The sequence below is a fragment of the Pyrus communis genome, chromosome 2 (assembly GCF_041283825.1).
Source record: "Pyrus communis isolate YQ-2024b chromosome 2, ASM4128382v1, whole genome shotgun sequence".
Taxonomy (NCBI): domain Eukaryota; kingdom Viridiplantae; phylum Streptophyta; class Magnoliopsida; order Rosales; family Rosaceae; genus Pyrus; species Pyrus communis.
The window spans coordinates 13,694,447-13,710,715 of record NC_142566.1 but is presented as its reverse complement, the minus strand read 5'-3'; the positions used below and the strand labels follow the sequence as shown (position 1 = coordinate 13,710,715).

At 38.0% G+C, this 16,269-nt stretch overlaps 2 protein-coding genes across 3 annotated transcripts; one reads left to right on the top strand and one right to left on the bottom strand.

The window, feature by feature from the left end:
- Nucleotides 1-2,082: 2,082 nt before the first annotated feature.
- Nucleotides 2,083-4,922, top strand: LOC137747282 (uncharacterized). 2 transcript variants are annotated; one of them, XM_068487363.2, is made up of 6 exons: nt 2,083-2,592; nt 3,301-3,387; nt 3,526-3,636; nt 3,724-3,784; nt 4,440-4,564; nt 4,703-4,922. In XM_068487363.2, the coding sequence occupies exons 1-6, from the start codon at nt 2,182-2,184 to the stop codon at nt 4,769-4,771; spliced, it is 864 nt and encodes a 287-aa protein (XP_068343464.2). In that variant the 5' UTR covers nt 2,083-2,181; the 3' UTR covers nt 4,772-4,922. The 2 variants fall into 2 exon arrangements, with proteins under 2 accessions (XP_068343464.2, XP_068343465.2); XM_068487364.2 differs by lacking the exon at nt 3,301-3,387 and having other exon boundaries at nt 2,107-2,592.
- An 80-nt stretch (nt 4,923-5,002) lies between these two features.
- Nucleotides 5,003-8,878, bottom strand: LOC137747283 (vesicle-associated protein 1-2). The gene is made up of 8 exons (XM_068487366.2): nt 8,625-8,878; nt 8,431-8,501; nt 8,234-8,315; nt 8,019-8,134; nt 7,720-7,881; nt 7,569-7,619; nt 6,730-6,807; nt 5,003-5,402 (listed from the first exon to the last, which is right to left on the bottom strand). Exons 1-8 carry the CDS (start codon nt 8,674-8,676, stop codon nt 5,292-5,294), a joined length of 723 nt encoding a protein of 240 aa, XP_068343467.1. The 5' UTR covers nt 8,677-8,878; the 3' UTR covers nt 5,003-5,291.
- Between the last annotated feature and the right edge of the window lie 7,391 nt (nt 8,879-16,269).

Sequence of the window (16,269 nt, the reverse complement as noted above, 5' to 3'; positions counted from 1 at the left end):
AATATATATAATTTCCTCTACTTGTATTATAACATTTGGAGTACCGTTTGCATACCAATACTTGAAAAAATGTCTCCTTTACCTCATACACACCTCTTTAGTTTCGTAATTGTTAGACTGAACAATAAGTAAATTAATAGGTGTACGAAACGTAAAAAGAGTATGTTGAAAATGTAAATTCATACTTGCTGGTTTGATTCAAGTTTGGCCCGAACTTCTTGGCATGGAACGACATGCTGTTGTAAAGCAAAAATCACTGTGAAATTCTGAAATCGAATTCGTCGTCCTTCTACGTTTGGCGGGTTAAGGTGGTTGCAGGTCTGTTGTCCCCAAGTTTGTGCCTCCTTTTATATCTCTTATCCATCTACTTTACATGTGTGTTACAATTTAACAAAGAACTAACATTGTTAAGAATTGTTATTATTATTCTGTGTTTTTAAAAATAAAAAATTTATACCATGGGATGAGAGAAGACGACACAACATGCCCTACCAACACGGACGTAGCACTCCCTACCAACATGCTGCCTTCCCCAACAGCCAGAGCACCTCGCTGCCTGCCGCCAAGTATCCTCAGTCCGCCCTCCTTCCTATTCAAACTAACATACCAATGGACATCGATAAATTTGGAAAGGTAACCAAATTAAATTTGGATCCCATATAGAATTATAGCCACACTTTTAAGTCTCATATAGAATTATAGCCACAATTTCAGTTTCAAACATAGATTGCAAGTTTCCCAACTCTTTAGTCTCAAAACTTTCAAGTAAGTTAAAACTTTATTGGGTAATGTTTTGTTGTTGTTTTTGGTGTTTGGTTGCTGAAATCGGAAGGAATGAGAAATTTTTAGTCATTAAGGGTAATTAGTATTTTTATATTGACTTTTGGTTATAATTACGATAAACATAAAATGATGGTTATAATTCTATATGAGGTTCAAATTTTAGTTATTTTGTCGACGGGCAACATAAAAAACCAATCATTTAAATAAATATTTACTAATAAATCTATAACAAGATTTTAGAAAATGTCTACATCTCCGATTGAATCTGACTTGAATATTAGGATCTAGTACTTGCAGGTGGTAGATGTCGGCGGTGAGCGAGGAGACAGGCAAAGAAAGTGAAAGAGAAAAGGTGTCTTGAGGCGACAAGGAGGAGGGTAGCACCCGCCGGTGATGGGGCTTTTGGGTATGCGCCTGCGTTGTGTTCTCCGGGCCCTGTTTGGTACGCCGTATATAGTACCGGATAAGATTATTAATGCGGAGTCGGGTGTTTGGCACTCTCTCGTATTAAATTGGACCGGACTAATTTAATCCGATCCACTTATTTTATACGGCGTATACCCTCTTAGTAAACCAGTCCAAAATGGGTGTATTAATTAGTCGGCTCACTTTCTTCTCTCTTGCACGAGCTGGGCACTCTCTCTCGCCGTCCCCGCCGTTTGCTCTGTCTCCTTCTCTCGCCGGCTGTGTTCTCCACGTTTCCTCTGGCAAGCTCTGTTCTCTCCATCTCCTCTCAGCGGCTCTATTCTCCCTGTCTCCTTTGTTATCTGATAACACCCACAGAGAGACGACTCGCATCACTGTCGCACAAATTCAGAACAATATCATCTGGGTTTTAGAACCTTGATTGGGAGTCGATAATAGGATTTGAAAATTCGGAAAGATTTCATTTGGGTTTTATGATTCAAAAAGATTTCTTCTGGTTTTAAGATTTCATCTGGGTTTTTAATTTCTTTAATTTCTGAGTTTTACGATTCCATCTGCTTGACGGTATTTTCAAGCCTCACTTTTTTTAAGTTTGATTCCTCCTATCTAGTATAATACCAAACACAATATAAATAATACGGTCACTAGTCCGATACTGCACCAAACACCTGACTAATTTAGTCAGTACTATCCGGTGGCTATTTATCCTATTCGACAGAAATAGTCAGTACAGTCCGAGCTGCCAAACGAGACCCTAGTGTTCTAAATTTGTTATTTGTTACTTTTAATAAAACAAAACAAATACTTAACACTATAAAACTGTAAAACACGTGTCAAGTGGATAAATAGGAGACATGGAAAGGAGACATAATCACGGAGACAGCGGATCTGTGGCAGGCCATATAGGGCCATACCGAACTTACTTTCCCTTAAAAAATTTGCCGTACAATCCAATAATCTCACAGCTCAAAAATGCCGAAACGCCGTCTCTCCGACTCAGACGTCGAAGAAACCTCCGAGAACTCCAGCGCAGAGTCGGAGGACGCGGGAAAACCCATCAATGGCGGGAAAAACCCAGCGGGAGCAGTGTCGGAGTACGAGAAGCGGAGGCTATCGAGAATTGCAGAGAACAGGGCGAGAATGGAGGCTCTGGGTCTGCCTAAAATCGCTTCTTCTTTAATGGGTTCGGGCCCGAATGCGAAGAAGAAGAAGGAGCAGAAGAAGGGGAAAGCCAAGGTCTTGGAGGACGACGAGGACTATAGGCCTGACGAAGACCAGGAAGGACCCAGTTCGTCTGGTAGCCGAGAGGAAGAAGCCATGGAGGAGGACGATGACGATGATTTTGTGACTGTAAAAACAAAATCTGGTTCGCGGGGAAAAAAGGTTAGTTCTTTGTGTGCTATTATTTTATTTGATGAATTCGTATACTTTCTCTTTGTTTCTTTTTGTTATTTTCTTCCTAAAGTCTCATAGCGTGGACTTGTAACTTATAAGGGCATTAAACTGATCGGAACTATGGTACATTAGGTTTTTTTTTTTTTTTTTTTTTTTTTTGGAGAACAAAAAATCAAATATTGTAAAGGAGCTGCCAATTGCCAATTTTTGGTGTTATTTTCACCGAGTAAAGAGATTTATGTGAAGCTTATAAAACAATGGGCTAAGGGCTAGTTTGGTATTACTGTGCTTTTAAAAAAAGTTGCTTCTTGCTGTGGTATGGGAATAATCAACTACAAAAAAGCAGATACGCGTTTGGTAAAATGTGTTTCTAAAGCTGCAGAGGATTGATCCCCTTGAAACCAGTTTAATTGCGCCGTGCGGCAGCATGGATTAGTGAGAATGGGACAATGCACATTAAGTAGGTTTAGATTGGGTGTCATTTCAGAAGCTGCATGACGGTTTTAAGACAGTGATAGTTGATATAAAGTAAAGCGAACTTCACTGTATGATTCGAGCAAGATCGAACGTTCTAGACTGCTTTGTTTCCTCATCATGTTTTGTTGTGCATAGAAATCCATATGTGGTATTGCATGACTTCTACTAGTTGGCTGACTTCTTGAATTTTATCCTTGTTGATTCTCTATCCTGGTGAAGAATAAAAGTGCAAAATCTAAGAAGGTTCTTTCCCGAAGCACTTTGAGTAACGATGACTGCATCGATGATGATGAAGCATTGAAGCATGTATGTGAGAGTATCTTCTTAAATGAATGTCATTTCTGATTGCTAATTGCCAGGTTTATAATAATTGGGTGGATCATTAACCAACTGATATGATATTAGTCCTAGGTGGTTATACCTATAATTATACTCTTTTTGCAGGCAATTTCTCTTTCATTACATGGCTCTCATGTGAAAAATGCTAATGTTACGGGAAGAAAGGGAAACCCTCAGATACAGGAAGATACAGGAAGGAGGAAGAGGAAGAATTCGGTGTGTGAAGCAGAGTTGTTTCACGTTTCTCCTATTGTTCCTTAGCTGACTGCCCATTTGTCGGTTTTCATTGTTTGTATTCCACAGTTTGCTAGTCGGCTCCAGATGACAGAGGATGAGTTGATTTTGCACTTCTTTCAGTTTGATGGTAAGTTATATTATCTCTGTCTTGGAGGGATGGGCTAAGCTACACTCATTTACTCATGAAGTGGATACATTTAAGGAGAGACAATGAGTAGTTGCTCATCTTCCTTTTATGTTCTCTAACGATAAATGTCCTACATGAACACAATCTAACTGCATTAGTAAAACAATATCAACAGAAGCACATCAAAAGCATTGAAGAACGTCACGTATGAAGCTAATAGTAGGAAGAAACACTAAACAATATAGTACGAGTTTCTGGTTTAGTCAAGTGATTGACTGATGTTTAGCTCCCGCAGCATGCTATATAGTTGTATGGCTGTAGTGCTCTTATGTGAAGAGTCTTATATCCATTTGCTTAAGTCTTGCTTCTGTTGAAATTCGACATACTGAAAGCAAACTTTGTAACAACTTGCATTTGGATCAAGCGCACTTGGGATCTGACCACGGTGGAGTCTTTGTTTCGTGTTCTCTTATTTCCACTCTGAAACTTGTGGCATATTCTCTTTAGTTTATGTATCTTCCACTAACTGAAGTTTGTTGTTTAATATGTGATGTACTCAACTCGTATGGTTTCGAGTATGTACACTCAACTCTTACCAAGCCAAAATAGAATGCACAAAATGTCCTTGACCTTGGTCATTGCTCCTGGCGTGCAGAGAAATGTGACGGGGGAATCTCTATAGCAGATATACAAAGATTAGCAACTACCCATGATTTTATGTGGAATAAGGAGGAATTGGCGGACATGATTCACTGTTTTGATAGTGATGGAGATGGAAAGGTCGGTACCAGCTGCTCTCAACGTTCTTAGCAGAGTTTAAGCAACTTTTGTTTCGTCCTTTTAGCATCTTTAGTAATTTTAGCTATATTTATGTATTTACCTGGGCTGATGAATGTTACCTTTTGCAATGTATTGCAGTTGAGTCTGGAGGAGTTTCGAAAGATTGTCGTTCGTTGCAACATGATCAAAGAGCCCGAGCAGTCTTGATGAGTTTACACCGATTCTAAACCAAACAACGTGTTTTAATTTGCAAAGAACTACAAGTTACATATTATCTTTGAAGATTGAAAGCAGATGCCAGAAGTTTGTTAAACTCCGTCGATGATAATAGCTTGCGATCAGTTCATTTTTCAGATTACACTACCTCAATTCATTCTACACATGTTTTCCGACCCCATTTACAATCAGAATGGTTCGTAACATTATTCAACACAAGGATAAGAGAACACAATTTTAACGAAGGTGGCGGCCACAGAATGAAAGCTTTTAACCTCCATGTCAATAACAAAACCAGTTTTAAGGTGTCAACACCTACTCATACAATGAGAAAATGCTCCGTCCGATGGACAATCATTTCGCAGTGTTCTAGAGTGTCGATACAGATTGGTAATACGATATGCAAAAGTTCCTTCTAATCAATCACACATTCAATTTCCGGATTTTTCCCTTCTTTTTTTACATTTCATTGTCCAGCAACGGGAGTGCCCGGGGAATGTGAGGTGCCCAGTCATGTCTTCCTCAGAATGTACCCCAAAATAATGCCAATCAAGCCAACTAGAAGAACATAGATAAATGGAATGCCACCAGCACTCTTGTTGACCCTGCGCCTCAAAACATCCTGCATATGATGATCGCTTGGTTAGAATGGGAACCATATCAGTTAGCTACCATTAATTTGGCGTTAAAACTTACGACAAACTTTTTTCGAGATTAAACATTGAAGCAACTAACAATATATCAAGGCACAAAGATAAAAGTGGAAGCATATTAAGGCACAACAAGGGAAATGTAATACATTAAAGACTTAAAAGGGGAGCACACAACTTAAAGTACTACAAAGCCATTAAATACACTTCCAATTCAATCACATACTCTTTCTTGTTCAACGTTAAAGACGAAGTTCAATAATCGCCTGGCAGAAAGGAAATCACTTTGGTTTTGTTAAAAACAGCCAGATGTTTTTTGATTGGCAAAATGAACCTCTGTCTGACCTTAACCCGCCCCTGACAATTCACCTCACAAGGTCCAAATACGAAGTGAGCATATGGTGGGTGGAGGGAACTGCACTAAGATAAATCACCTCTTTTTTTTTTTCCACTTTTGTCAAGAAAATTCTTCTGGAAGATAAAATACACTGGTATCTATCAAAAACTTCAGTAAAATCTCATAAACATATTGACAACATAAATTTCTTTTGACAATGTTCTCCTTTTCTCTTCATTGAGAGAAATATCAACCCCAGAAAGCTAGCTTTTTCACTACATATAATATAGGCCATTTAGGACTACGATCTAGTGATATTCCTCTTCACTGGTAAGTAAGAGATCTTAGGTTCGATTCTCGCCAAAGGCGAATTTGAATCACATTATTGCTAGCCCATTGTGAGGCTTAGCCCACTCCCCCACCCCCTTAGTGTAGATAATATCATTTGTTCAAAAAAAAAAAAAAAAAAAAAAAAAAAACAGAAAAAACTATATATAATACAGAAAGCATCAGTGATGATGTTTTATTAGTATTAGCACAAGTTGACAATCTCGTTTCACTTTCACCTAGATGCTTACGTCTATAGAGATTTGTAACACAGCTTTAACATTTACAACTTGGCAGTAATATGATGTACCATAAATGGTTGGTTCCGAGAATTATCAAATACTGACAAATAAGATTTGACAAAACAGCTATATGTTGTTAAATCTTTAAACACCTAGGGTTCATGCAATTTAAAATACCATTAAGAAGCTTTCTAGATTTTAATAAGCTTTCTGGATTGTAATTACTACACTAACTACATATCACTATTAAGCTCAATTAGCTCAACTTAGTAGTTCTAGTGAGGATTAAAGTCTTGAAAACTTCTCATGATCTTTAGTTATTTTGTAAAGAGATCGTGTTAACTACCATGTTCCACTCAGACATCAAAACGACAGAAACAAAAAGTTCCTCACCAGTTCTTGTTGAAGCCTGTTATTTTGCTGAATGGCAGAATTTTTCTCCTCAGTCAGCCTTGCAATTAATGTCCTTGCCTGCAATTACAAAATTATATTAACTACCGTGTACTGCCGACATCAATATTTCTGCAACCCCACAAATTAATTCCAGGATAAGAAACATTCTTCACTGTTAAAAGAAGTATACAATGTTGATTAAAGGACAATGGACAACCAAAATGGTTATCAGCAGCAGTGACTCTAAATGAGAAACTTGAAAGGGGTTATCGAGTTGAAATATTGCTCAAGCTCACTATACCGTATTGTTAAAAGGGCATTCTCCAAAAGGGATATTTTCAACCTACACGAATCCAAGACTTGCAAACTACTTGAGCCATCGTAAATTCTGAAATCATGACTCACTAACTCAGTTTCTTGTGGAAATGGAGGGATTCATAACTGAGGAATGGTAACTAAGAAATAGAGCTTTATGAACAACAGAATCTAATGGAAAGGTAGCCAGGGAAGACTTAGGTGTCTCTCCGCCGCTATACCCTAAAATATCTGAAAACAACTTCATAAGATACAACTAATCCACCCACCCTCAGGTCTGCTAGGTCATTAAAATGCTTTGCTATGATGATCAAAGGTAAATTCTGAAATCGGGAGTTTCATGAACCATTCAAATTCTAGTGGATGCTAAACAAGAAAGGACACACACTTGGATGGCGTAGAAGTTTAAAAATGTTGTATTGTACTAGTAAAATAAACACAGATGCAAATCATGCAAAAACAACCAACATTAATTCAATGTTCAACACTCTATATACCACCTAGTTTAAAAATAAAAAGTATACCTCAGACGAGTTATCTTGATGCTCGTGTTGCTCAGAGAAAGCTCTTGAAGCCTAAAACCAAAATTAATCATGAAATCGCAAATAATTTAACACAGTTAAAGGCAAAAACAAATTGTTCTATTTCCATTTTGATCCATCAAGAAGTACTCACAGCTTTGAACTCAGAGGCTGCTGCACTCCCGTTGTCCACTGAAGCCCTGGGTGACGAACCTTCCTCTGAACCTTCACGAACCGGCGATGGTGGCCGAGGTGGAGCAACATAGAGAACTCTCAATTTACACTCTTCAACATTATGCCCTGATTCCTTATTGAACTGAAATTCAACAAACACGAAACCCCAGTTGCGCAAACACAAGTTTTACATTTAGACAAGTGAATTGCACAAATATTTAGCAAAGTAACCTCCAAAACTCATACACAAGGCCACATAAAATCATAACATCTAGTTACCATCTCTGCAGTGATGTCCTTTGTGGTAGTCCCGGGGCTGGCAACGACGCTCTGAAGAAGGAACTTGTCCTTGCATTGCATATCCGAAGGTGCCTCCTTTTGCGCTTGCATTGTCACTAAACCCACATACAAATTTAACATGTCAACACATTGGGATATTGTAATTACGCAAATAATTAGCAATTAAGCAAGATGATACAGTGTGGGAGGTATACCTATAACATCAGAAGTGGACCTTGGCAACACAACCCCAGTGTTTGGTCTAACACAGTACTTTTTGGGATTTGTTGTTTTTACCTAAAACACCACAAAATTACACCAAAATCAGGATTTCAAATCTCTAACAGTCAAAATTGAGCAAACCCAGAAATTAACTTCTCTGGTGAAAAGTTAAAAAGGTTGAAAATTTAACCTTGAAAGCCACAAAGTCATTGGTTTTGTTGGAGAGTTGCAGAGAGCAAGAGATCTGCTTCCTCAATTCAACTAATTTCGTTCGAATCAAAAGAATTAAATCCAAAAAGTGAAAGTAAAGTAATCAGAAACAGTAAAAAATAAAAAACGCGGATCTGCAATTAAAGGAGAAGCAGTTTAAGAGAGAGAGCGTACAGGGGAACTGGAGTTCTTGGGGTTCGATGCTGAGAAGCTCGCCGGTGATCATATCGGAAGCGATCAGAGAAGAGAGAGGAGATGGTGGTTTTGCGGCGGAGATGAGCTGTTTCCCGGTGGCGGGGAGTGGTCGAGAGAGAGGCAGAGATTTGAATGATTTTGAGAGTGGTTTCCGAGAGAGAGAGATGGGAAGAAATAACGTGGGACCCTGTTGGGTTGTCCTTTCTTTTGGGTTTTTTTTTTCAGTGCTACGAAGATCAGATATTACGTGTTATATTTTAATTAAATTAGCGGTTGTTATCTAAATCTAAATTACAGATAATAAAAAAATAATGAAATTATTATTATATTTTTTTTTTAGGAATTATTATTAACATTTCAAAAATCTCATTATATACTCTAAACCTTCTATATTAGGAAAGAAAAATACACTTGTGAAGAGTGTACAATGAAAATTTTGAAGTGCTAATAGCACTTCCTTTTTTTTTTTTTTAAAACCAATATACTCTTTTCTACTTTTTATTTTTTTATTTTTTTTGTACATCGATATTTTTACATTAGAAAGAGTGCCAGTTTGGTTAAGCCACACAATAGACAATTTAATTTGGTATCGAATTCGTCATCCACAAGATTCAAAGTTAAGACCTCTCACTTCTAAGCGAAAAGGAATACCACCAGACCGTAGTACTGAGTGACTATATTCTTTTATACTTAACTGAAAGAAAATGTTAGAAAAGAAACAAAATGTGTTGCAGTCTTATTAGATTAGAAATGTAATCGTGTAAATCCTATCATATATGGGATATCCTGATGGGATTCTACCATATCTCTTAGACTAAATATTATCGTATTAGAGTTGTAATCCTATTAGGATAAGGAATTTACCTTCTCTACTACTATAAATAAAGCAACTATGGGATGAGATAACACACACCTCACAATTACACATCTTTCTTTCTCTCTACTGTTGTCGCACCTCTATCTCTCTGTCCTTATTATACCTCAATAAATTAGCCCTATAACACGTTATTAGCATGCTTTTAACGCTGCGCTAAAAAGAGTTTGATCTTCAATCAGGAGAGTATTACGTTTTAATCATTCTTTTTATGATCAATTTATTATTTAATTAAATTGATCTACATGCTATTGATTCAATTTAATTTTTCTGTGTTGAACATGATACAACGCATTAGAGATGCAATTCTGGCTTTCCGAGAAGAATATTCTACACATGAAAGGAAAATATTTGAAATGACCATGAAACATAAAAACATTTCCCATGATGCATGAACCTCCTACATTTCCATTTACCTTCCGATATATATACACACACGTTCATGCATTACACAATTATAAATCGCTATGTGGAATTTGTGAGTCAAAGAAACAAAAGAAAATAGAAGTATAATTTTTTTTTTTTCTGGATTTTGAAAACCTTTAAAAAAAAAAAAAAAAAAAAAAAAAAAAAAAAAAAAAAAAAACTATTGAGAAAAAGGGTTTCTAACACTAGCCACACGCTAAGCCACGGTAAGAAGTCGACGAGCCGCGTGAGCCAAGCCACCAAAGAAGCCGAATTGCTCCTGCACCCAAAACCCAGAAACAACGACATTTTTCGACGACATTTTTCGCCGTTTTTTGGTGACGCATGATAGTTAGATGTCATATTCAACTTTAAACCTCGAGATTCTAGTTGAATCTCAATGAAATCTTGAAATCATGTTTTGAATTTCACTGGTTTTGGAACACTCTGGTCAACACCGACGTCGAGAAGCTCCTCCGTCGTGAATCCTAGGGACCCTGTTAAAACTTGGCTCATCTTGCCGTCTGTGACCACCACTGATAATGATGGTGCTACTGTCTTCTTAGACGAACCATACACCCAACATGCTGGGGTGCCCGACCCAAACTGAGGCCTTTGTTTTTGGGCCTTTTTCGCGTTCAGCCCATGCCACAGCCCATCTGGGCCTGTTGCTTTCTCAACTTGCAGCCAACCTGAAACTAGGATGTCTTCCCTCACAGCCCATTGGGCTTCATTTTTTTTTTTTTGTTTGGGCCTGTTGTCCCCCCATCCCATCCTTCTGTTGCAGCCTGCAGCTTGCACAACACACATGGGTTGCCTGAGCCCAAGCCCAATATGGGCTTTGTTTTGTCAAGGCCCTCAGCGCAGTCTCTTGGGGCTGCCATTCATTCAACTCGAGACCAATTTGGACCTGATTTTTCTTGTGTGGCTTATAGCCAACATTAAATCATATATGGGCCTAGGCAATTTTTTTATTTTGCTTCTATGATCGATCCTGTATGGTCTGATCTATTGAATTGATTAAAGTGACCATCAGTCCACTAATATGACAAGACATCCAAAATTATTGGCTTGAAACCCACTTTTGGACATTAACGATTCAATATTTTATTTCTTTTCTTTGAGCCGCTAACTCCCTTTCGTAGTCCCAAAGCACTCACACTTGAGTTCTTGAAACAACCCAAATCCACTACACTTAGTTGTATATTGTATTATGTGTTCTTGCAGGTACCTCCTTTTATGAACCAAAAGTTCATAACTAAACTCAAACTTGTGGTTTCGAATTTAGTGCCTTTGAAACCCGAAGTTTTCATAACACAATAAAGACCCATGAAAACCCGTAGTTTTCCTGAAACCACATCTTAGAACTCGAATGTTCTAACTTTGATGCTTATGGATATTTTATTTTCCATAACACCAATCACAATCTTGTTCCCTCCATTTAGTGGATTGTTGAATGGTAACAAGTTCGATTTCACTGATTTGGACGTTTCTTGACAGAAACTACTTTATGTGGGTATAAGACGTGAATCTCTACTTAACTATCAAGAAGCTAAGAAACCATTGAAGCCAACAATGGCATAAAAGAACTGAATAAGCCTCCGCCATTATCTTCGCTTGAAGACTTATGCCTAGCATTACAAACGGAAGTAGCTCCCAAACGAGGATTCCATGGCTCTTTGGCTTGCTCATACGGACTGTCTAATCATGAAAGACATTGCCCAAAGCAAACCATGATTACATATATGAATGAGTACAATTCTGAAGTTTATAAATTTGATAGAATTTTGACTGGAGAATATTTTTCTAGTCCTTGCATGTTTCTAACTCGCTCTTGAAGCAACAGTACAGAGAGTGGAAGTTTACCAAATTCTCGGATTTGATTATTACCATAAATGTGAGAAAACGGTATAGACTCAGCTTTGGCTGGAGTCTACCAAATAATGGTGCCCTGTTTCTGCAGGGATGTACCGAAGGGTATGCTATTCTTCAGTATAATGGCATTGAATGGTATTGCTCTGCTTTGGCAGAGGCCAGCTGAACAAACTTTTCCAACTTCGGTTGGAGCTTACCGAATCCAATTTTGGGTCTGTCTGTCTCATGATCCAATTTCTAGTTTGTTTTTACAACCTATGGTAAAATCAAGGCATGTCAACGTGTAGCACATGCCTGAAGCATGATCCTTGACACCTAAGACCTAAAACTTCAAGAATAAGGGATATTGTTCCCAAACCTCAACCCTACAAAATATACATCCATCTTGATGGAATAAATCATTGGTTATGTACTTGTTCGTGCCTCTACCAATGTCGTGAAGAGTACCATTCTAGTAGTCAATATGAGATTAATTTTGTTTCACCAAACACTATTGGAAGGGCAGAATTTTGACATGAATGACCATTTTGGCCGAATCGCCTTAGTAACTTTGGTTTAGTTTGTGAACATTTTTTTATGTTCTTGGTTCAAGTTTGGTGGTTGTTTTAGTTATGGATCATCGTATTGATATTGTCCTCAAATATGAGTTAATTGAATCATGTTTCTTAATACATGTGACTAAATTCAATTAAACACATGATTAGGTATGAATGTGGTAAGTTAGTTGTCTAGATCAATGCAATAATACACACACTTCTAGATCAATGCAATAATACACACACTAACTTTATACCTAAATCACATCTCTAGCAAAGAATTCAGGTATATCCAACCTGATTAAGAGCATTGGCATGCTCCTTGTTGTATGGATGGTACTAACTTTTTGGAAGAATGTTGTTGAGTTTTAAAGATATTCGAGATGGCAATGATCATGAATGAAACCGCTAAAGAAAATAGAGTGAAATATCTTTGTACCACCTCCAAAATACAAAGCTCGAAGCTATATTTTGGGGCCAATGGATTGCCTCCCAAACTGGGAACATGCCATATGGCCACCCTGCAGTAAGGTGATTCGAGCAGTTTACTTGCTTTGGCAAGACCGTTTAGGACTCTTCGGTCAAACAATGATGCTACGATGCATCTTCTTACCCGAAGTAAGGATCACGTGGTTACAAGCACATTTTGCCAAGCCTGCTTATTTGGAAAATTTGATTTCTATATCATCCCTAGCAAAGATAAGAACCAACCCTCTTTTCATAGTGGATTCATAGGAATATATGTGGACTAATCCAACCAAAATATGGACCATATCAATACTTATAGTTTTGGTTGATGAATCGACAAACTGGTCACATGTTTGTCCACACACATTGCTGCTAAACCTCCTGGCCAATTTTAAGGGTTCACCACCCTACTTATCCCATAAAGTCTAGAAAACTGGATAATGCCGGAGAGTTTATATCAATGATTTTCAATAAAGTATTGCATTTCTTTAGGGTTTATAATTGAACATCGAATTCCCATGTTCACCCTAAAACAGCTTCGCATAGTGATCATAAAAGCGCAATTTAATTGATCACCTGAACCTTGGTAAATGCACCAAGCTTTTGGTTCTGCAACCTTGGTAAATGTACCAAGCTTTTGGTTTTGCCTAAGGTAATGCAATCTTGTACGCAGCTATGTTGGTCCGTCTTGAGGCCCATTGCTACCCAACCATTTCGACGTTACAGTTGGTTACTGGGTACGAACCTGACATTTTGTATTTACGCATTTGGGTGTGCATTCCATGTGCCAAGTTGCGCCGCTGTAATTTACCAACATGGGTCCTTAAAAGAAGGATGTGAATCTTTGTTGTTTATGATTCTCCTTCACACTAGTTCGTTAAAGCCTTTGCATGCGATCTCCTTACCGCTCATTTACATATTGTCACTTCAATGAGATAGTTTTCCCACCATTAGGGGGACATAAGAACGTCAACGTTCCTGTAGAATGATGTGAATTTCCGTGGACATTACCCACTACGTCTCATCTTGATCCTCGTATCACACAAGTATGATAAGTAAATGTGATGTATTCTAGCTTTCAAAATGTTGCTCTAGATGCATTCCTTTGATCTAGCTAAAGTGACAAGATCATATACTGGTTGCAAACATGCCTGCAAGAATAGACGCCGAGTCAACATCCCCAAAAGGTGTGCCGCCCCTAGTGGACGGTTTGGCCGCCCTTGTTAGATAGTTTGGTACACTAGTGGATAACCAATCAATCTGTCTCAGCCTGAAGCATGACAAATTAGTCGGTTAATAGGATTCACTTTCCTAGAAGAGGAAGAAAACGACACACAATGAATCCATACTCGGTCGCTGTCTCAGATCATTTCCATCTTATGAGATTAATCCGGATTACTCCCGAGACTTAAAGCTCTTGGTCCAATATACTAGTTTGGTTGAGATAAGGGAATTGGAATGAAATTATCATCGATGGTGTTTTCACTTATATGGTAGCTACCGACATAAATGAAAAACGACGATAATGAATCGTGTTCGGTTGATTAGTGACAACGTAGAACTGATTAGACAACCAAAATTACAATCCAGGTTAAATTCCTTACCAAAGTGTGTTTGGACTCGTAATTTCTACTCTGCCTAAGGTAACCCTGTTGTGTTACAAATGAGAAAGGAAGCGTAATGAGATGAATGAAATACTACAATATGATGCACGTCTTACAGTGCAAGGTTTCTCTCAAACGTCCTGTGATAGACTGTAGCATTATGAAATGTGGTTAGTGTTTCTCCATGGGGATATTATACGAAGATTTACATGTAAGTTCTCAAAGAATTAGATGGACATATCAAATAGTTCCAAACCACAGAACACTCTCTCAACTCATTTGAAGGCGTTCACTTACGTATTAAAGTAATCTGGCGGATGTAGTATATATGTCTAAGTGTTATTTGATCAGTTATGGATCAGAATTACGCCTTTGTGTGTTAAATATAAAGTCTTATTCCGAATTGCTAGAGTTACAGTTTATGTCAATGACATGAATCTCACTAAGACTCTAGAAGAGCTTGAGAAAATTGCCTCGCACCTGAAGTGGTGTTTTGACAGTACTTTGGTCTATCAATCGAACTACACCCCAAAGGTGTTACATTTTGAGTATACCTATGATCTTCTAACGTTGCATTTAAATGAGACCTTTGAAGAGGTTATGGAATTCAAAGTTCCATATCTGAGTTCAACTTTGCGCTTTGTTGTACTTAGCTCATTGAATTAGACAAGACATCTCCTTCGCTGTTGATCTATTGGCAAAGATGCAGCACCATTCCTACACACAGCTGCTGAATTAGTATTAAAGACATATTTTCGTAGCCCTGAAGGTGCTATGAATTTGGGCTAATCCCAACGCATCCCATGCGGATCTGACCCCTTTGATCCTTAAAATGATGCTTAACTTTTTTGTTATGATGACGCAAGTTACTTATCAAAACTGCACAAGGCACATCCCCGAATGGTTATGTCTTTATCATTAGGGATATTGCAATATCTTGGAGGTTCACGATATGACCTTAGTTGCGAAATCTTCGAACGTTTCCAAGACTCACCTTACTTCACTACATCACATGTGAGACATGGTTAAGAGCTCTTGTTAATCATATTGGAATTACTTGTTGTTTTTATCCATCGTTGAGTCCCGACGACGATCAATGAAGACTATACTGCATGTATCAACCTGACCAAGACATGATACATCCATGAAGTTAATGGCAAGACATATTGCGTCTACATCACATCAGCAAAGCATCAGGAGATTGAAGTCATGAAAGTCGATCCTAGAAAACCTTTCCGACCTCTACACAACGTCACTGCCAAAGTCAACCTTCCAGTAGCTTGTCCGAGGAATTAGTATGCCTAACTATTCATATGTAATGCTTGTAGTTCTCAATGTCAAACGCAGGGGGAGTATCCAAAAGTATACTTACTTGATCTTAATGTACTCTTTTTCTCTACGATTAAGAGCATTTTTCCCATCGGATTTTTGCTACCTAACTAGATTTTGATGAGGCATCCATTCTGGGTTGGTTATACCCTTGTGAGCTATTCTCCTTGCATTCAGAAGACGCTTAGTTTTGACTTAATGCAACTTCACACTTTTCTCCTTATTCTATGGGTTTTTATCCCACCTTGGGTTTTACCTTAGCAAGGTTTTGTGAGTTTTACCTTTATGCATTCTTCCATTGTTTTGAGACTTGCATTTGCTCATTGTGCCGCCGACTTCATCAACCGTACTTACTTCATCGCTGAAGACCTGATGCACCATTTGTTTAAGTATTTACACACTCAAGGGGGAATGTTGCAGTCCTATTAGATTAGGAATGTGATCGTGTAAATCCTATCATATCTAGGATATCCTTATGGGATTCTACCACATTTCTTAGACAAGGTATTATCATATTAAAGTTGTAATCCTAT